This window comes from Zootermopsis nevadensis, unplaced genomic scaffold, assembly GCF_977971745.1.
Source record: "Zootermopsis nevadensis isolate Lab colony 2312 unplaced genomic scaffold, Znev_1.0 Znev_ptg000015l, whole genome shotgun sequence".
Lineage (NCBI taxonomy): Eukaryota > Metazoa > Arthropoda > Insecta > Blattodea > Termopsidae > Zootermopsis > Zootermopsis nevadensis.
In genome coordinates, this window is record NW_028259147.1 from 7,467,059 (window position 1) to 7,489,117 (window position 22,059).

At 39.5% G+C, this 22,059-nt stretch overlaps 2 protein-coding genes across 10 annotated transcripts in view; one reads left to right on the top strand and one right to left on the bottom strand.

Annotated features, from left to right (window-relative positions):
- Septin4 (septin 4) overlaps positions 1–20,248 on the bottom strand; it is a 29,596-nt gene extending 9,348 nt beyond the window's left edge. Inside the window, exons 1-2 of one of the 8 annotated variants that reach the window (XM_022085830.2) lie at positions 19,925–20,248; positions 2,138–2,318 (exon numbers count right to left, since the gene is read on the bottom strand). In XM_022085830.2, the coding sequence (XP_021941522.1) occupies positions 2,138–2,318; positions 19,925–19,933 (190 nt within the window). In that variant the 5' untranslated portion in view covers positions 19,934–20,248. Of the gene's footprint in view, positions 1–2,137; positions 2,319–5,193; positions 5,222–9,745; positions 10,053–19,843 lie in introns of those variants that run through there. The other 7 variants (XM_022085831.2, XM_022085832.2, XM_022085829.2 and 4 more) reach the window with 7 other exon arrangements.
- The window catches only part of LOC110840644 (tRNA (uracil-5-)-methyltransferase homolog B), a 120,768-nt gene that overhangs the window by 64,309 nt on the left and 34,400 nt on the right, over positions 1–22,059 (top strand). For both annotated transcript variants that reach the window (XM_087349211.1, XM_022085813.2), the window contains exon 2: positions 13,158–13,246. The gene's annotated coding sequence lies outside the window, so the exon portion shown is untranslated. The remainder of the gene's footprint in view (positions 1–13,157; positions 13,247–22,059) is intronic.

Below are 22,059 nucleotides of genomic sequence, written 5' to 3' on the forward strand. Positions count from 1 at the left end.
GTTGTTACATATAAACCTTGAAACTACTGTTACAAAGTAATTTAACTCTGTACCACGATACACAGATGCGTACTGTCTCCTGTTGTCAAAGCCAACACTAGGATATCACATTGCACACAAACACATTGTTTTCTATGTACTTCGTTATATGCACCGAACAATGTTCAGAACAAAAAGAGGGCATGTTTTCCTCAGTCTCTACAGAATTCCGGACAGTACGTTGAAATACGTAGACCACGGCCGCCTCCTTCCAAATTCTTACCTGTTCAACTTTCATGTTCATGTAACTTCAGGAGTTTTCGTGGCATGTAAGATGGAAATAGATAGCATATAAACCAAAGTCCGCACTTGAAAAACAATATTAGAAAAGTGTTCTCTTTGGAGACATCACGTACGTACTGCTGTATTTTGTGATAAAAGTACATTGTTACTTTCTAGGCCATTCTTGCACTTTTGCTGTCTGAAGGCATTGTTTCTCCTTAGGTCATTCTTCCACTAATGTGATCTGAGGGCGTTGTTGCGTCTTGCGTCATTCTTGTATTGATGTAATCCGAGGTATTTTTTGCACGTGTTTCAACAGTGGACACCAAGTGAACCCTCAACAACCCCCGAAAAAAACTAGTCAAAAGGTTATGAGGACAATTTGTTGAAACGTATAGGCAATTTATTAGAAACTGTACTTCCTGTTGATTCGAGGTTCTTACGGTGAGTGCGAAGATGGTTGTCTTCTGGGTTGTGGCGCGGTGTGGTCTGTCAGAAGTTTACCAACCTTCAGAGGTCCTTGCTGCCTCCATCATCAGAGCGATGAGTAAGCCGCGGGGGTAGAATCGGTTTTAGATGTAGGAACCAGTCAGTCAAGGCAGAGCCTTGACCACACCAGCGGGGAATAAGGTAAGGTAAGGTCAGGTCAGGTCAGGTCAGGCTGTTGTTGCGATTCGCGTGCATCCAACTGTTCGTCATAAAGACACGTGTTAGTTCTTGAGTTTAATTTCTCTTTTAAGCCGTAAGTTGGTCACAGTATAGGTACTGTCATTTTCTACGAGCATTATGAGACGTTTTTATAATATCGGTGTATATTTTTATCATATAGGCCGTCACAATACTGCAAAAAAATGTACGATGGCCACAAAAAACGCATCTACCGGCCGCCGGTTACCCCTGTTTTCTGTTTTAAACTTCTCTGATACGCCGTTCAAGTGCATGTGGTTCAACTGGCGAGGTGACAGGAGGAGGAAAATAACCATCAGCCGAGATAAACCGTACTCCCCACTTGAACTGAGCTCGGCAAATAGCAACAGTGACCTCGTGCCCTTATGGACTTAAATCACTGTGTAATTTATTGCCGTCTGAGTAGAGCAATTTTTTTCACAATTGTAGCAAAAAGACCCAATGCGTACTCGACGAAAATAAGGATGTTCTAAAATTCGTCTGGTAAACTACTGTTTAAATATGTAACTTAAAACTCAAGCCCAAGTTATTACCACTTCCGGTGTAGTTAAACCGATTAATTATGACTCTTAGCAGAGATGTGCAAAAATGTGCAAACGTTTACTGGCCGTCAGTCTATTCGTCTCCGTTCTAGATAACCGAATTAAAGTCGTAACTAAAATACATCACGCAAACCGAATTAAGTATAGTTTGAACAGAACGGCACAGCTATTGACAAGGGAGATGGGATGAGTTTTTTAGACGTGTGCAGCAAATCACTTGTTATGATGTGATGGCGAAGTAAAAACCACAACTTTCCTTCCAGGAAGCAAATTCCGGCCATCTAATTCGCTGCCGGACACATTACCGAATAATCTTGCTATAATAACCATGTAACTTGAAGGTAATGTGACTAAAGCCTCACGTGTTCTGGGTTGTTGAGCCGAGTAATAGCAACAACCCAGAAGAGACATCTACATACGCGCCCCTTGAAAATCTCAAATCTCACAATATCATTTGTACATGTACTCAATGTACGAGCAATGTATCAGCATCAAATGAAAACATACCTGAGAAGGAGAACCGTTTAGGTCATACGAGTTTCTTTATAATCGCGATTTGCCTTATAAATTGTTTGCTAGCGTGTTTTTTCTTTCATATAGAAGCTATAGCAAGAAAACTAGCCTCACGATTCGTTCCCAACACTTACCGATGGCTTCCGGTATTCGCCGGTCTTTGTACAAGTCGCTGAGGAACAAGCTGTTGACGAGTGTGGACTTCCCGAGGCCGGACTCGCCGACAACCATGAGAGTGAAGTCGAAGCCTCGCTTCACCGATTTCCGGTGTACTTGTTCTGGAAGCGTCGCAAATCCTATGTAGTCCCTGTCTCCCTGGAACAAGCGGGACACACACTCACGGATACTGAAAATACTTCAACAACTGAAAACTAATCGTCCTCCCTAAGAGGTTCTGACGTTCTGAACTTGTTATGGAACCCGAAAATTCATCACAGGCATTACAGAAGTCCGCCACTGCACAAATATTGGTTTCTTTATTTAACAATGCTGTAAATACCTCGGATTGTATAGCGTCGAATGATAGGATTACAAATGAATTGGAAAGGATCTGGAAGAAATTGGTCTTGGCCTAATCTTAGCATTTGCCTGGAGGGATTAGGGAAAGCCACCAAGATCTGAATCCCGACTTCCCGAATACAAAGCTTGAACGCTAACGATTCGGCTGCAACGTTCTTTTACCACTGCACATATCACAAGCAAGTTAAATACATTGCGTTCAGATATACTTCAACGCAACTGTCGCTTCCATTCACCGCCAAGGGCTACAAGGTTTTCCCGATACCGGATAAGTACTGTTCTGCAAGAGAAAAAATATTACATCATAGCAGATCGTTCCGGGAGCCAGGAAGTGACAGTTGTATTGAACTTAAACAATGAATACATTTTATGAAATATGTGATGTTACGTGACACGATGTTTTCACCTCTTTAAAAAATTGAATTACCATTAAAAAATATAAATATAGCTGTCGTTCAGATGGATTGGCATTAGCGCCACTTTATGAAAGAGGCTTATTTTTATATGACCAAAGCCTGTCAAAAAATATGCAACTTTTATCAAGGCTACTCACTGTGTGGAACCTAAAATTAATGCAAGGAGGCCGCACGAAATCTGTATTTAGTTCACCGTTTGACAGCAAAACCCGTTACAACTAAACATCCAGCCCCAATATCGTAGAATGTACACTCCTACAAATTTTGCAAGCAGCATAATGAGTTGTTATGCATAATTCTGGGGTGCCATGACTCTGATAGGTGCCATGCTTCGTCTGACGCAATAGATCTGAGAAACAAATCAAAAACAACTCTGATCTCCTTTTCGTGCACATAAAAGACACGAGGCAGCGACTCCACTGTTCCAGATGCCCGCGTGTGCTCTTGATTGTTTCGAGTGTCTCCTTTGTCTCAGTACCAGCATCCACCAAAGTTACCCTTGTCCCTATCAAGTCCTTCGCCAGGGGTGGACAGTTTTTCGAACATAGAGGCTAAACTGGGCTGCTTAGAAAGGATAGAGGATTGAAACATTCAATTTCCTGCCATGCATTTGCACATTTGCAACATCTATAATTAATTTACGTGGACTTAAAATTATTTACCTTTGATATTGCATGCAACACTCTCAATTGGTTTCTCAGTATAATTCTGCCAATCGGTGAGTCATTTAATCTCTCATGTTAGTGCTATTCAGGAAATATGTCAGTGCAGTGCAGTTACGTTAGTCAGTTATCCGTCCGTCCTTACTTTGATCTTGCCAAGAGACAGTTATTTCGCTTGTTAATTTACGAGGACGAAGACGGTTCTAGAAACGTTGGTGTTTTCTTCATTAAGTCACCTTACAGGGCTGGTAGCCTGAGAAAAATGCATTAATTCACTAATTAGGTAATTAACGAGTCTGTTCGTTCGTCGTTCTTCACTTATGGTTTAGAATACAGAACTGCTTTCTCCTTGAAAATACTCAGAACATGTATGTTTTATACCGATACTTTTATAAGGATTCGGAAGACATACGAAAGATGAAAATGTTTTTGATGTAGACGTCACGTTTTTAACAATTCTTAAAGCAACACATGTTTAGTAATATGCTTGCGCAGTGTCATAAGGAAGGTTCGAGCTTATGGTCGGTGTAGAGATGTGTATTGAATACGGATTCCATAGCCAAGGCCGTGGTACGGCAATATGGAATTACACGCTGTGTTTGTTTGAGACGTCATAAAGTTGAAATCACTTCAGTCATCACTTGTAAGATAGAAGGTTTATATTTACATGAGGTCCCGCACACTTAACACCTGCTTATTGTGGCGTAGGGGACTACTGTTAGTATAATGCACACATTTCTAGAGAACAAAATTTATATACATTTGTCTTTCTACACCATTCAAGTCCCTTTGTTTCCGTTTCTTATGCACTACGTCTCTCAATTTAAAATCGCAGTTACTTGCCTTTTACATACAGTAGAATCTGTTGCCACGACAACAATATCAAAACTAATTTCATGTTAATTCAACTACACGTTGCATTTTTTAAAAAAAAAATGCCTAAAATAATGTATTTAGTATCTTCCAGCTCTTCGCAGACGGGGCACAATATTTTGTACCTCCTTTTCCACACAATTAAGTCATGTATAAAATAAAAGTCATGGATTTTGAGAAGCTTTATAGTTCATGATATATACCAATGTTCTGACCGTCTGTTGGAGAAAAATACAAAATTAGATTTGGTTCATAATAGGTTATACTGGACCGACAAGAACCAATATTAAAACCGCCAGACAAATTTTTGTATGGGCACTACAATGCGGTATTTCTACAGGAAATACTGAATTTGTGAACAGATGTGATCTCCCCGAAATGCGTTCATTTTATGCACTTCTTGCGACTAAGGCATGACTGATTTTGGAGCTTCTTTCTTAACCTCTATTTTAGATGCCCTGTAAATGAAGAAAACACTTCAGCTTGACGGCTATGGGCGGGATATTTTAGGCAACACTTCTACTGCAATGTTTCCCAGTCGGTGCACCACGCCATTTTCATTCAAACGTATTTCCTTATGTAAAACATAAGTTGAGACACGCTGATCTAAGCTACTGACAGTGTCTGTTGTGAAATAAACCACCACCACTACCACCACCACTAATAATAATAATATTATTAATAATAATAAGGGGTTAAGGTAATGGGGAGAGGTAGTACCTTTCACCATCATAGTCTGACTATGCTGGACACTGGTCCTCACCCAGCCAGGAGTAAGTGAAGCGCTTTAGAGATGCTAGGCATCCAAGAGCCTCTCCTTGCTCAAGACCGTCCGTGCGTGGTGAAGACCCACATCCGACTAGAGGTGACCCTGTTATATAACAGAACACGGCGGATCTAGAGGAGTAAACCTCGATAAATAATCCCGTGCAGCTACTACCGAAGAATGGAAAGACAAAGATCTGGAGTACAGGTCGCCTAGGTACTCCAAGGGCTGAGGTTGGTTACGGCAATGAGGCAACTCAACGCAGGCCAACCATGGACACGAACAGCCAACAAACCCAAGACTCTCAAGAAAAACAAGAGTGGCTTGGACAAGAGAAGAAATGAAGGAAGTAGTTTGGTGTCACATGTATTGTACTGGCTGGCACTTGCTAAAAACAATATGGATCCCAGAAATAGCTGCTGCCCTATGTACCTTAGGGACAAGGTCTGTCTCGGGTACATGGAAGTACATACCCCATAAAGTGGTGAATAGATGGGATATAATAATAATAATAAATGTAACACGTATTAAAAACAAAATGCATTTCGGAAATAGCTGCTGCACTATGTACCTTAGGGGCAAGGTTTGTCTCGGGTATATAGAAGTAAATACCCTATAAAGTGGTGAGCAGATGGGACAATAATAATAATAGTCTGGTCTATATGTGGCCTTCTTTTACACAAATAATGTAAACATTGTGAAGTAACCAAATGGAATGTTTGGACCCGAGAAAGATTTATGGTTGCAAAATATTTGAAACTTGAATCTCTAAGCAACAAAGCATCGACAAAAGATACTGAGCAATAGCTAACTGATAAGATGTCAAAACACAGCCATATTTCATTTCCCGCTTATAGGAGTGGCTTTCTTTGGCTGAGTAACATTTCATGAAACAAACACACAAAACTAATGGTATCGTGCGAGATATGTCATAGTAACAGTTCCATGTCACAGTAGAATTCTCCGGTATCAGATGAAAAGGGGTATTATATATCAGGGAACATCATGCCAGAAGGGCGTATCAACAAAATGGTCCACAAGAGACTAAATTCTTACACTTCTTTGGTTTGAAAACTCTAAATTATTGGAATTCATACGCCCAAAAGTAACTGTCTGTATATCTGTGTAGAGCAGCATCAGCATTACGCCCTTCTAAAATAACACATCCCACAATTTTATGTTGTTTGACTAAATATCTCCGATTATACAAATAGGACCCTTTTGCCCTCGATATTTTACAAAATATTACTGTACAGTAACACGGTAACCAAAGCCGTTACATCGGCTTGTTTACCTTTGAATCCGACAAATCAATATTAAATTCGCTCGACAACTTTAGTGGTAACCTCAATTACAAAATTAAAAAAATCTTTCTATAGTTTTTGAGATCAAACATGGACCTGCTTACGGACAGGAACGACCTCCCTATTATTCGTTACCTTTCGACACTTTTCATAAATAAATCGTAACTTTTACATTAGATAAAAGCTCATTTAGAGATAATGCTCAACATGTTTAGATCAACACGAAAGCACAAGTATTTGTTACTGAATAGCGTTAACTGTTAATATTCTCTTGAGGTTTGGAAGTAATAATTTATAGGCCTACGAGGTCAAGGGATTCAGCGGCTAGATGGCTTCCATAGCCTCCTTAGGTCCATAGACGCGAATAGCCGTGCTGCTGAAGTACCTCTGGACTAACCACTTTCCTAATTTGCAACGAAAGATTTCGATTTCTTGTTCCACTTATTCTGTAGGCCTTACTTCATCGATTATTTAGACAGTCTGCTTCTCTGTATACTCTCAAACTTAACAAAATCGGTCGGCTAACTTAAAGAAACCACGTGGAAGACCTGGTTGAAGAATAGAGGACAACATGAAAATTTAACTTAAAGAAAGGGGCGTAAAATTAAAATGAAATATAGTGTTCCAATGTCTTATGGTTTGTTTAGAATAGTCATCGTTTAATTATTAGTAGAATGTTTGAGTTTTAAGGTGATAGATTGTAAATCTATTTATAGGATTTGAGGCAGATTAGGATAGGGTACAACACAGTTATGAATCTTCGGGTTTCTTGAACAGCTAAGAATTTTCAGTTTTTAAAGAAGACCCTATACCATGGTGTTAACAGTTATAATTTCAAAATGTTTAAGTTCTTAAACAATTATCTGTAAAGACACATCATCCACCTCCTTATATCTGTTCCAAACCCAGCCTGTATAATATGGTGAATAAACACCATGAAGATAATTTTTTTTGTAAACTCCGGATTCGTTATCTGTACAGTTTAAGGGCTTGTAACAGATACACACCCAAGGGAGAGTATCGCATCGTGAGACCAAGTCGGTATCGACACAAACTTTGATATCCTCCTTAGAATTTTTTCTTTCTTATGAGTTATAGGCATTATACTCGTATTCCAACAAACCATTCCATGACATTTCCACATCTCACTTTATAAACACTTCCATTCTCTGCCAGTAAAATAAACATTCCACGTCATGAGTTGACTGTTAATTTAAGACAGGAATTTTTGTATTAAAAACCCAAGTTGCAAGATAACAATGTCTTTGTAAGCCTAAATACATGAAGGCTAGAAATGTTAAATTTTATTTTTCAGATCTTTATTGGTTACAAGTTATTAAAATTAAAAAGATGGTTTTATACGAAAACAGCTCGTCATATGTAGAACACTTTCTTATATGTACTTTCATGGTCACATTTTAGACAAAAAATAAAATTCTTTGGTACAGTTTTCCTTGATATTTATTCAGCCGGTCTGTAAATTCTCTGATTTATATTTATTTATTTACTTACCGACGATATTAGGAACTCAGAATATATAGCGTCCAATGAGACGGTGATAGTAAATAATGAATTGGAAAGGATGTGGAAAGAAGAGGTTGTGGCTTAATTTAAGGTACTATCCCGGCATTTGTCTGGAGGGACTGAGAAAACACACGAAAACCCTCAGTCAGGATAGCCGGTCTCCTGGCCGTCTTAGAACCCAAAGTTTCATCTCAAGTTCACACTGAATCATACCCTGATCAGCTCAATCCAGTTTACATCTTAGCTTCCCTGTTTCTCAATTGTCCCTTTCATCTAAGCGTGTTTCTTGTTTCTCTGCGAACACTATATATATTTTCCACCTCAGCCTTCTTAATTTAATTTCGCTACGAATATTAGATGAATTACGAAGCTACTTACTGCCTCACATCGTGGGGCAGGCGCGAGAGTGCAGTAGGTTTTGAACGTGTCTGTTCTGATATTGATCACATAGTACGCAGGGGTAAATGAACCCCCGCTTTAGACAAGTGCAAGAGCCCTCGCCGTGGTAACGGGCCCATGTCTGCGAAGACACCTCCAGTACTTTCCGTACGAGGGAACTGCAAATTCCAAGCTCCACTTTTTGGGTTTCTTTTTGTTTACTGTTACCTGAGGCTTACTTCAGCAAACACGGAATTAAATTGACATCAGCGAGACGGCAGGGCGATAGGAGGTTGGGCAACCCTTTCCATGGCTCACACTTAACAGGAGCTTCTATAATATTATACAGTAATACCCCTCAAGTTGGACACCCCTTTATATTGGACACTTTTAATTGGAACCGGCGAATATCCTATAATTTTACATGTCCACAATACCCTATATTTTGGACACCCCTTTTGTTGTAAGTTGGACAGGTTCATGCACTTCGATGCTTTTCAGGGAAACTTTTTCCGTTATATATTTTGTTATTTTGAGTTTCTGACTGATGAATGCCTCCTCTCTGGAGGATTGTCTTATGGACATTGAACACATCATTGGAATGCATTGCAAGTGTTTAACTATTCTTTTGCTGAACCCGTAACTGGACTACAGTATTGCAGAAGACACAGTTTTAACTCCATCAGTACTGAGCTTGCATTTGAGTTCAGACTGTGTTAATAGAAATGGAATTTTTCTTTTTGCGATGGGGAAGCGAAAATTGGTGGAATTAACTTTAGAAAATGTTATTGAGACTGGGGTGTAATGTGCAATGCATGGGAGCGGGCTTCAAAAGATTATTATTAATACTATTGTCATTAATTATTAATTCAAGTAAGCCTACAATAGTTAGTGTATGTAAGTAAATAGACCACAATCTGATGTTTCTCTTTCCCTCTGTCTTGGACACCTTTTCGTGGAACCCCAAGTGTCCAACTTAGAGAGGTTTTACTGTACTAGTGATCTTCTCGAAATCAGCATTATGCAACTGACTCATGAGACACAATTAGAGAAGAACTTCGTTGATTTATTTTATTTATATTCATGACTATTTCTCTGTTGGTTGTGTACCTTAATATGAATAGTGGATAAAACTCACGCGTGGAAATCTAAAACAAAAATTCTGGACAATTAATTTTACAAGAAGCTGTCGAAAGACTCAAACGCCAAAGATATAAGACGTTATTTCAAGGACCCGAATCATGGACCCAGAAAAGTACGAATGACGTCTATAATGTGATGATGTGTGTGAAATACTTACTGTGACAATGATGGGCTTCAACGTTCTTGTTGAAATACATAAATTGTACATGTTGACAGGACTTTCAATACTTTATATGGTAGAAGCCTGAATCTACTTCACACTGAAGAGCTCTTCAGAAGGGGGCTGAAATCCTATTAGCGAAATCAATCCGGACCAATTCACTGTGAAGAGTAGACGTCATTGTTGATACTGGACGAGAATTCTGGCATGGACGCCTCGGTTCCTTCCTGGCGATGCTGGTGTGAGCAAAGCGATTGACACTTTCAAAATGACTAATGTCCAGCTGGATAAGGCATTGTGTAACCGAGTATGAACGAGGATGAATGAGTCTGTCTGTCTCTCCATCCGGAGTGTGTGTGTGTGTGGGGGGGGGGGGGGCACTGGCCGAGACATCAAGTCGTACTTAATGATTGCGTTCTACACGAATTGGCTGCCACACTGGCCTTTGTCCACTGCAAGGAAAGCTGAGCAAAAACCACCATCCTTATGACTATAATAGTTGTCTCATTCTACTCAAACACTTTAACAAGGAGTGGGCTGAAAATACTGGGTTTATGAAGATGACTCTCCTTCAGGCACTCAACACTCTGAAAAGTTTCGTCCCTACATTATTATAATAACTTAATATTTAACAACTAGATGGCCGACCGCAAGGCATTCAGTTAGAGCTTGGAAAACAGTATATTTATTTCTAGTGGCAGTGCTTATATTCGGTTCAAATCTCGCCAGTGCTACCGACTGTTCAGAAAGGTCATTTTGTGCCTTCTCTCCAGGCGAGAAGAAATCCCAGAAACGAACCTACTGTCCCGAGACAGTTTAATACATTTTACTCTCTCACTGTTTAACAAAGATCCGTTTGAGATTATCCTCTCATCTATGCTTAGGTCTCATCTCTTTACGTTTTAGAACTAAAGGTTTAACGGATTTCTTATTTCTCCATGCGGGCCGTGTCTTCGTTCTTAATTTAATCATCCTAATAATAATAGGTGACTACACATTGAGAAGCTTTCACTATATATTTTCTTTTACATCCTGTTAATTCCCGCCTTCTCATTATTTTGTTTTCAAACATCCTTAATCTGTGTTGTAATCGCGATAGGATTCAGATTTATATCCTAATATTCCGGATCAGGGATAGCGTATTACTTCCGCAGTATGGACCTCAGGCTGGACACTTGATTCATCTCTACTCTAGTTTCATTACAGACTACAAATTCATGTTGTAGCTCTGGGTCCAATCACCGGCACTCGTAATGGCATGCCGCACTGTTGGAAATGTTTTGGTTATGAATGTCGGAAGAACTTTCTGGTCAAGTTAGGGTTATCTGGGGTGACTATCAAAACAGTGGAGCGCCTTGTTACTCAGACATCGGCTGTTCTCTGTACGAGTGAATCGAATTAAGATTCTATTACGAGGACCGCCCCTCCCCTCCCCTCCCCCCAAGCACCTTCGTCTTCAAAGTCAGACACAGGCGTATAAATTAAATTTACCCTCAACCTTCAGACGCATCGTGTTGTTAAACATAAAAGTGTCTCTTAATGTTCAGTTAAAACAACATCCCGTTTCCTTTTCCCAATACTGTAGATAAGGCACATCAGATAATTATTTTGCCAAGTATTCAAGCTATTTTCAAGCACACGCCGTGTTACTGCGAGGAAACGTATCAGCTACAAATGTTTAAAGACAAATTCTTTGGATATAAACGGGATATTACGTAACCAGAACATGCGATAGCCTGTAACCTAGGTGTAGGCCTGTTATAGATCGGCTAATATTGATTCTACCATTATTATTTGTAGTTTATTTAACGTCGCAGTTAGTAGTTCAGACTATAAGTCTGTAGCGTCGGATGCTAGGATAATTAAAGAACAGTGACTTGGAAGGATATGGAAGGAAGCGGTCGTCGCGTAATTCAAGTGGCTACCCCGTCATTTCTTACAGGGACAAAGGAAAACAGCGGCAAGTCTAAAGCATAGCCGTTCTCCGATCCGATATCAGAGTCTAGGAGCTTCAGAATACGAAGCAGAGTCCTAAAAATTCGGCCTCGATAAATATTTAATTCTGTAAATGAATGTGACAATGGTTTATTGGTTCATTATGGCCCATCGGTATTATTGAAAACTGTCCGTTGACTAAGGTATATCTGATTAGGCCTATATAACTTTTCGAGACTTGAAGCTACTCGGACGACAGGCAAGAAAATGGACAGAACTGAGGACAGCGGTCATATGGAACACGTAACAGACAGGATGGTAGGATTTAACTGGCTGTGGATCGGATCGGATGTTGAACCTGGCGTTCTGCTACCAGAGTTAATTAGTTGGCCAGTCGGTCAGTTCCTCACTTATCTCTGTCTGTCGAGATGGTTAATACAGCGGTAACGTGTCCTATTTGTATTGGAGACGTAAGCGTTTTGAATCTCGAGCATGGATCCTATTACGCTGGTGTAGTTTTACGGTTTATCATCGTCTCTCCGGGATGTTGCTTGCTGATAAACTAGACAGCGTTCTTCGAAAATGTTACCGGCCCTTCAACCCTGCAGTCCGTACAGCATATAACTAAGATGCAAAAAAATATTTCAGTGGTTATTCATAAAAGCCATGTACAACCAAGGTATAAATTGTGAGGGAATTTGAGACTGGATTTTCTCTAACCGCATGAAATAAATTCGGAGGCCATAACCCGATTTTCAATGACCATGTGGATTTGAAACTTTCTAACTTTAACGCAAACTGACACTGTTTTCCAAGACGAGGTAGAGACCACGGTAATTGCTAACAATTAGTAGTTCCTCAACTTCACCGTCTTGTTTCTACAGAACTTTGTTTTGTCCCTTCACTCCGTCATGATCTTTCACTTCAGCGGTCTCCTTAGTTGACCTCTTTATCTAATTGCTTTGTGAAGAAACGTGTAGTTGTGGTGTCATATCAGCTGTCCAGCACACTGCTTTAAATGAGGCTCACATAAACTTTTATTATTTCTACCAAAGGTTAATTATTTTACAGAGTTAAAAATAACAACATATATAATTATAACCCCCCCCCCCCCCCGAAACCTGTTACTTTAATTTCAAAATGTTGTGCGGCGAAATACGAAGAATATAATTTGTAATTTTGTGATAACATGTAGAGTCGTTTTGTGTCTGTAATAAATGTACATCAGTGCTAACGAGATGTTGAACATAGCAAATAGAAAATTGATTTGGAAATATGTTTATTCCAAGTTATTGAATTTCTCCCTTACACTATCTGTTTTCAAAATAATTCGAAGTTGATTTTATAGAACACTGATTTATGCACCGCCTGTAAAAATGTTTTCATCAATACAAGATTAATTTTCATGCCACAAAAATGTTTAGCGACAACGAGAATCACAGTAAGAACTGAACTACTACTACTCTGATTCCAGCGAGGATCCGGAACGGAAATAAAGCTCCAAACGAGATTGTGATCGTGCTGGCTGGTCAGATCTGTCGACCATCTGAGGGGCGGTGCTTGGTGAGTACGAAGCATCAAATATCTTACTTATCACTTACTCAATAATCCTCAGGACTTCGGACTTCAACACACTGGGTAGTTTGCAAAAATGTTGTAATAAATTTCCTATAGTATAACTGCCATTTTAGTATATTGGAATTATAATTGATGATTATGTATCGATGCTCATCGAACTGCAGAAATTATAGCCTCGGTTGTTTACTCGGAGACAAGCCATCTCTCTAAGGTTGTTCACAATTTTCCTCAGCTCCTACAAGCTGTTACTAGATATTACCTTACAACAGATCAAGCATAATTCGTATTCATAATTCCATTCATTGGAATGTAACCTGTGAAGTTGAGAACGCGTCGCTAAATAACCATTCAGATACTGAGTATGGAAATACGATAATTTTGTTGAAAATGAATTATAAGTCTGAAAAACAAATTTCGAACGCGCGTGTGTGCGCATGTATGTTCTCTTTTAGCTCGAAAAGAGATATGCCACTACACCCCAAGCTTGGCATACTTATGCCTTGGAATCAGTAAGAGATTTTAGAAAGGTCAAAGCTCCGAAAAAGTATGGGTTGGAGTCCTGGTGAGGGTGATTTCTGTAGCTCGGAAATTTATGGACGATAAAAGAACGGCTCTAAAGCCAAAGTTGTTGTTTTGTCGAGAATTTACAGTAACAAATGCCACAACCCTGCAAAACTATCATGGATCTGGGATTCTGTAGCTCGGAAACTAAGCACGATAGAAAAAGGTCTGTGTGTAAATGCTGTGGAGAATATTTCTTGGCTGTTGAGGCTTTTTCTTTTGGTCCGAAAAACGAGTTTGGCTCGGAGCGCAGTCTATACGACGTTATTATTCATATGATCTGTTGATCTTTTGGTGACAAAATTATCAGGTTGCAGGAATAAGGCAGTGTTTTCTGTTGTATTTTGTTATTGTTTCTTGGTTATCACCTCTAAAAAAAATTCTGTATTAGACGCCAGTAAGAAAGTTAGTCTAGAAATTGTCGATGACAAAACTAGGCTGACTCATAAGAAACATTTCAGATACTTCAGGAACAAATCAAAATTACATTTATTTTAATAATTTCTACAACTTCTTTACAACCGTGGGTGCAAGTGCCAGCTTATTATAACACAAAGATGAAGTTTCGGAATGCGAGATTCTGCATCAGATATTTCTAAACGTACAATATCCCAATGGGCGTAATAACAGACATTTATGTTGACAGTTTTTACAGTTAAAACATTTAATTCTTACTGGTTTTATAGGGTCTGTGAAAGGGTAATTAATTCTGTCTAGCGCGCATTATACCCATAACAACGGCTGGCGATCCTTACACCAGCAATGCAATCAATCACCTTTCTTGTTGGCGTTTCACGATCTGTTCCGATTTAACTGGGCACAGTACTTAAATAGTCATCATGGCTTCTAAAAATGTTGCACAGAACAGACATACTGACACCTTCCCTCGCCAGAGAGCAGGTTCTCACAAATCAATACAAAAGAGACGTCTTCAGAGTGAACAAAAAATATGCGAACGTCAGTCAATGAACACGGAACCGAGCCACTTCCATGTACCTCCTCCTGTCATCACAAACTTTTCTTTTTGAGGCAAGTCGTAATGTTACTCCCCATCTCCTCGCTCTCCCAGCTGACCATTTCCAACAAGTTTCGCCAACAAAATTCTGTGTGCACGTATGTGCCCCGGTGGTTGTTAACTTAAGTGGGTCACTCACTCACTCACTCACTCTCATACTCACACACACACAGGGTCTTGATGAATGAACCTCTTAAAAGACGACAACGTTAAAGATCGAAAATGAAATATCTCTTTCTGGAAATTCAGGTGATCACCTCATGCACTCTGACTTTAATAAGGCAAAAGCTTAATCCCCACACCTGACTTTTCGGCCAAGGTCTTCGTCCAGTGCTGTATTTTAAGCGCAGTTGTGCTAGCATTGGAATATCTTCGCTTTTACTTAGATCACTGAACGTAGCTTTACTTTTGGCGATGATCTGTGGCACGTCCGGGGGGATGTGAAATATTGGATGAAAACCCCCAGCGGAAGAGCGAACTTGGGAGATACGTGAAATGATTAAGAAACACTCACGGCACACCAAGTCATACATCATGAAGAAATAAAAGCATGCTGAAACTAACACTAGTAACAGAAGTTCGAAGGCCAACATTTCAGATGGCCAAGAACATCAGCTAGACGTTACATATTACATCTTTTGAAATAATGGGCCTTGAAATACTGAAAGACGACAACAAAACTCAAGTGTGGATCTAAATAACTTACTTCTTCTCTAGACTGGGCTGAAAACTGTTTGGCCGTCATTGCCTCCGAAAAATTAAGCCCTGAAGGCAGACAAGAGAGACAGTACGTGTTATCTGGTACATTGAGGCGTGTGGGACGCTGGGGCTTGTACTGGTGGCGAGGCTCCCCCAGAGGTTGCCCCAGTGAGAAGGGCGACAACTGCCCTCTGGTGGTGGTGGTGGTACTCCCCACAGTCAGGTTGCTGGTGGAGTACGACGAGGGGATGGGCTGCACTGTTGGGTTGGTCCTGATACTGGAAGTTGATGCTGAGGTCGGCAGTCCTTGAAGTGGACTAGGAGACCGTCGTAAATATACGTGCAACATTACGGATGTCAGAGATACACTTCAGAACACTGAACTCCTCCGCAGATCTTCTTAATGTCAATATGTTCTTTTCGATGATTTTGCAGGACGTCTCTCAAAACCTCCTTTTAACGATTTTATAGGATGATCCAACACACCAAAGAAGGGTTCTTTCAGTGCGTATTCTTAATGACCTTGAAGTACGATTAGACGAAAAAAGGAATGGACAGTTTCAGAATTCCTGTGTTTGTTAATAATTCAACGCGCGAAATAAAGGATTCTTTCACAAGTTTATGTTAATCATCTTTCAGCATGTTTCAACAGAAAAATGTAAAGGATTTTTTTTAAGAAATTCCGGTTTAGGATTAGTAGGGTGAAATAAGAAATGTTTATTCTACCGATCTCCTGGTTATGAGTTGTATGTTAATATCGACTGAACATGATTTAATTTTCAGTGTTGATATTATAGCGATTTCTTCTATCAGTCAATTAATAACAAGTAATGCACAATTTCGTCACAGGATGCCGTGATATGAATTCATCTATACATATGACTATTTGAAACTGGATGTTCTTCATTCACAGGGACGTCATTCGACTATGATCAAACTGATATCTTAAGTGCACTGCAAGCTCCAACATACGGAGCAGAAACTATATGAACACGCAAGAGACAGATCACTTTACTCTGGTAACGAATGAGATACACTGACAAGAAAAATATCAACGTATGGGGTTTATGAACGAACCATATTGACATTTTGACACAGAAAAATCTGGTGGCATTTGATGTCTGATCATTGTGGTATAGTCACTCGAGCGACATTTTATAACCTTTTCAAAGGTCAGGCATTACTGACAAAGAATGGAAACTTTATTGTATGAAACAGACTGTTGTACGTGCACAGATGTGTTCTTGGCGGAATAAATCTTTCATTCGGTTACGAGTGATGTCGTGTTGTCACTGTTGTTCGCTTGTTTCTATAGATTTACGTCATGCAGTTACGATACGTGACTTCTTCAGGCAGCGGCAGATAACTAATTAGGATGATTACGAATGCTAAATGACAGTGGAAGAACAAGCAGCTACACCCATATTTGGTCTACTATACGAAAAGAAAGGAAATGCCTTCTTTGCTATTTTGCGTGCCTCGATTAACTTAATGTTAATGTACTACGATTTATCGAAAGCGCCTGTTCTTTGCACAGGGCTTTGTTAAACGAAACTGCAGTAAAATAATTAAATTGCTTACATATTACGATAATACTGTGAATATAGTTCGAGATTCCCGTTGACCAATATCCTATTGAAGATGGCTGTCTTCTGGAATGTTGCGCCGTGTAGTCTGGCAGAAGTTTATCGACATTTCAGAGGTCCTTACTGCCTCCATCATCAGGGCGTGGAAACTTTTAATGCACAAACCGATCATTCGTCGCCCTGATGATGGAGGCAGCAAGGACCTCAGAAGCACTGGTAAACTTCTACCAGACTACACGGCGCTACAACCCAGAAGACAACCATCTTCGGACTCACCGCAGCGAAAGGATCAAATCCTACTTCGAAGAACATTTTCGTTAGACGGGTATGTTACCCTGAAATTAAATCCTACGGATTCGGGTTTGGAACCATGGAAATCCCTCCTCGAGCCACAGTATTCCGTGTGGCACAGATTGGTAACCGTGTGTGTATCTACTAGCTGAGACAGCCAATAGTGAAAATGAATGATAAGTATTTGCAGACGAAACAACAAAAGGTTATGTGTTTCTTTCTCAGAAGTACCAGGAGTTTGTTATCAGCGGTTCTCAGAAACATTATGTTGGCATTTTTAGGCTGCTTTCTTTTTCTGACGAAATAAAGTAGACTTATATGAAAACTATCTGCCTGAGCATATGTACCCCTCCTTCAGTTTGTAACTAATTCATACGAAACTTGGAAAAAATTATACCACTGGAGACAACACAACCCTCCCACTGTTTGATTTCCTAGTTCGTAATAACAGCACGGCGGACGCGTTAAATGGTGATGTTGGAGCCACATTAGAGCCACTTAGTATAGATGCTGAAATTGTATGTGGTATCTTCGAGAAATATGTAATTTTCGCAAAGGCAATTTCTTCTAAAAGGCAAAACAACAGCATGACGTCTAAGCAAGAATTGTCATTAGCTTACAGTTAGCTATGAATCATTGGAACTAAGCGTTTGAAATTTTCTACGGAAACAGATCATTAACAGGCCTACAAATTGTACATATATTATTGTTTACAAACATTAAAGAAACATTGCAAAGGTGCGAATCTTTGATGTCATATCCGATACATGTAACTCATACAGAATACGTACTTTAGTAAGAAGTTCTTTCAACAAAGTGCATAAAATGGGCGCCTAATGGGGAGGATCCGGTCTGCAAGTTTCTTCTACTAAACCACGCTTCCGAGTTTGATTCAGTGTCGGGCACTGTTCAGTTTGCAATTCAAAAAACTTGTAACTTATGCAAAATATGCAACGATTTCTAATACCATTTTGTCTAAAGGCGAGAGCTACAACATGGCGAGTGTGCAAACTGAGCGGATTTAATGACAATAACTGACAAGGGAATTAAAGTGCGGTCTGGTGGAAGTTACAATTTACGAAACATTACGTCATCCTTTGCTAATGTGCGAAGGTTTGAAATGATGCGTCTAGCAATTTTTGTATCAGGTTGTGCAGTCCCTTCCGACCAAGTTATGATTAAAAGTGCCAAAGAAGACGAATTGCTGAGGAGAATATTTTGAACTAAAAACACAGAACAGGGAATGAAGATCATTACTGGATGAGGAGGAATTTTATTTAGTGTTAAGATTTCTGTCTTCTGTTGCGCTGTGTAGTCAGGTCGATGTTTACCTCCGTTATCAGGGCGATTCATCGCCCTGATGACGGAGGCAGTATGATCCCTGAAACGTTGGTAAACATCGACCAGATTACACAGCGCAACAGAAGACAGAAATCTTCATACTCACCGCTGTGAAAACCTCAAATCTTACTTATTGAGTGTTGTCAGAACATCAACGAAAAAAAGAAATGAAGACGGAAAGATGACGAGGCATAGATGTGAGTACGGTATTAAAATGAATAGTGGGGACTCCTTTGAGATACTTCGCTTGATTAAACTGGTTGGGTAAAGGGACTAGTAAGAGGTCTTGTGGCGACGACGCTAAATTTTCAGTTTATGAAAAATAGAAGCAGGAAACTTCCTGAGAAGCAGAATAAGAATAACTCTTCGCCCGGATGATGGAGGCAGCAAGTACCATTGGAACGTTAGACTACACGGGGATACAAACCAGAAGACAGTCATATTCAGAATTGCTGTGGGTTGCTCAAGGAAAATCCTGAATCTGGGAACGAATTATTTTAAATGCAGTTTTATTCACGAAAATATTGTCATTTTTCTGATAATAACATGGTGACCGCGCGAATTATTTTCTCTTCGATGAACACACGATACATAAGAAAGTCAAGTTTTGTATGATAGATGATTATAAATGGGGCCTCTATAATTTACCTACAATTTATGGAAGTTTCATTTGATACTGCGAAGTGTTAGCACTATGATGGTGAAAATATCTTTGAAGCTATGTATAACAGAAGCCGGTCTGTAATAAGTAGATTTCCGCCCAAGCTATTATTTTGTAATTCGAATAGATTTCAAAGTAATGTAAATTCGCAGCAAGCAAAGAATTCGAAATTCGTATTTTTCAAGTAATTCATCAATATTCGGTTGCAACTTTCTTTCATTTTATATTAACATATATCGATGATGGTGTTCTCGGTTTTAACGTAGTGTGAACATGTATGTGTAGACACAAACGTATGGTCCTTCGAAACGTTGCTATATATCTACAAGTCCAAAATATGTTAAAAAAACCGAACTCACATCTTTTACTTCAATAAGAGAACATTCTAATAACATAGAACTTGGCGTCATATTTAAAATAGTACTCACCTGACATTTCTACACCACCAGATGACAAGGCAATGACAGTATGGAAGAATTGTCGTTATTTTCTTCCCTTGAATTCTTTACCTTTTTCATACGCGTTTCACCTCCATCACCACCTGTCGAGTTTTATAAACTCTGCAAACAGTAGCCATAAATAACAACTTGCGTTCCCCCTGGCTCTTCACTATTACTGGGACAAAACTGGAGAGCACGCGACCAACAGACACACACATGGACGTACCGCTTTTGTACGAAACAGCGTACACACACACACACACAGCAACAGTCGATCGATCTGCAGGACCGGCTACGGTCTGCGCTCCCCTCGACGCAACGTACGCATTTGTGATATGCGACACTCGCTGCGCTCAGCTCGTCGGCGGACTGCGCCATGCACCAAACCTTTCATAGAAGCTTATCCCGAATGCATTGCGCCCATTATTGTTGCCAACTGGATAACTGCATCAACAAGATAACGATGAACGAATTTTAGTGTTGTTCTGCCTAGTAAAATTTGAAAGGGAGTTTTGGAATGGCAAATTGAAAGAGCAGAGCCAGTTCTCATACTCGTGCCCTAAAGTTCGTTTCCTTTGTCTAAGTGCTGACTGTTCACCACTATCCATGAGCAGCACTGCCAAAGCTTCGGAAAAAGCTATTTCCATCACCAGGCATTTTTCAAACATACAGTGCCCAAACATTTCCTTTTAAACAAAGTACTCGTAAATCATGGGCAACAATAATCAGGATTCTACCAAGTTTTTCCTTTTCTGAAGTTTATATGAAACCAGACAGTGTGATAGGCGTGGTTCTCACGATTTATTGTTGGTTGGCTTTGTTTTCATTTGCGAGTTTCATCTTATGGTAGGCCTAACTGCCACTTTAAATTTTGCTATCGATAAATATTAATATTAGAAATTCTTTAACAATTTTCTGTTCACAAACTGTATGGATTTCAGTGGTGGAGCACTAAAATTCTCTTTCATGTGCCCGTGTGTCCTAGTTCCGTCGATTTGTAACAGTATTAAATTTTGTTTCATCTGTTACATTCTGATATAAACAGGCATAATACAGAAAAAAAAATTCAGTCACTACAAACTAACTTCCTTTGTGAAACATCTCCCTTGTTATAATTCATCACAAGATTGGAACTGTACAGTTCATATTAAAGTGCACACATTTCACATGCGGTCTTTTTTATCTCAGCATTCTAAATGGTCCTATGCATATATATATATATATATATATATATATATACACACACACACACACACATATATTTCCTTCTGTTTATGGAGGTCTAATGAAAGAGATAACCTACAGGAACAAAGTACATGAGATAGGAAGTACATCAGATTATGGTTGATGCTGTTTGCATACAAGAACACCCCAAATTATTCAAACTCTTGATTTATCTCATTCATTTCATCATCATCGTCTATGGTCAGCTTGACCGTCGTGACCCCTTACAGGGTTTTATTGCGAAAGCACCACTGTGGTTTCGCCTTGCCTTCCGTGGCCAGTCTTCACCCACCAGACTGGAAGAGGAGACACGGACAAACATCCATGCCTTGGTGGGACTTGAACCCACGGTCGCAGCTGCCAGACGCACGAGGTCCATGCCTCAGACCGCGTGGCCACTGCCAGCATTTATCTCATACAATGTACGAATACATTCACATGATTAATACTCTTATTTATTTTTCTGTGTACCTTAAAACTGCCACAGCTAAGCAACAGGACCAATGTTGTATTAATATTTTTTTACAATATTACCTCTGGACCCCCCCTCTCCCCCCACATGTATGGCAGACTAGTTGTGAAACACCCTAAATGCCTAATAACATTTCCCACAGAAAACAGAAATACCACAACAATAATTTATTAATTATAGGGAAATACAGTTTGACTTCATCACAACATTAATACAAAATAGAATATAATTTTACCTGATATTAAGTCCAGCTTCCTCTTTTACATATAGTTATGGTCTCACAACCAAACCAAACAGTTCATACTGAGAAATGGAGGGGCTAATGATAAATCCCTTATGAACTTCTAATATTTGTGCAGTCTATTTTAAACACAAAAATGTATTTCAGTGTAAATCTTCTAAGGAATGTAACTAGTGGCTGGAATATCCATCTAGAAGAATTTTAAAATAACAAATCACTTAAGGAAGTTATAAGACTGGAGGCATTCTGGAAAAAATAAATCACACA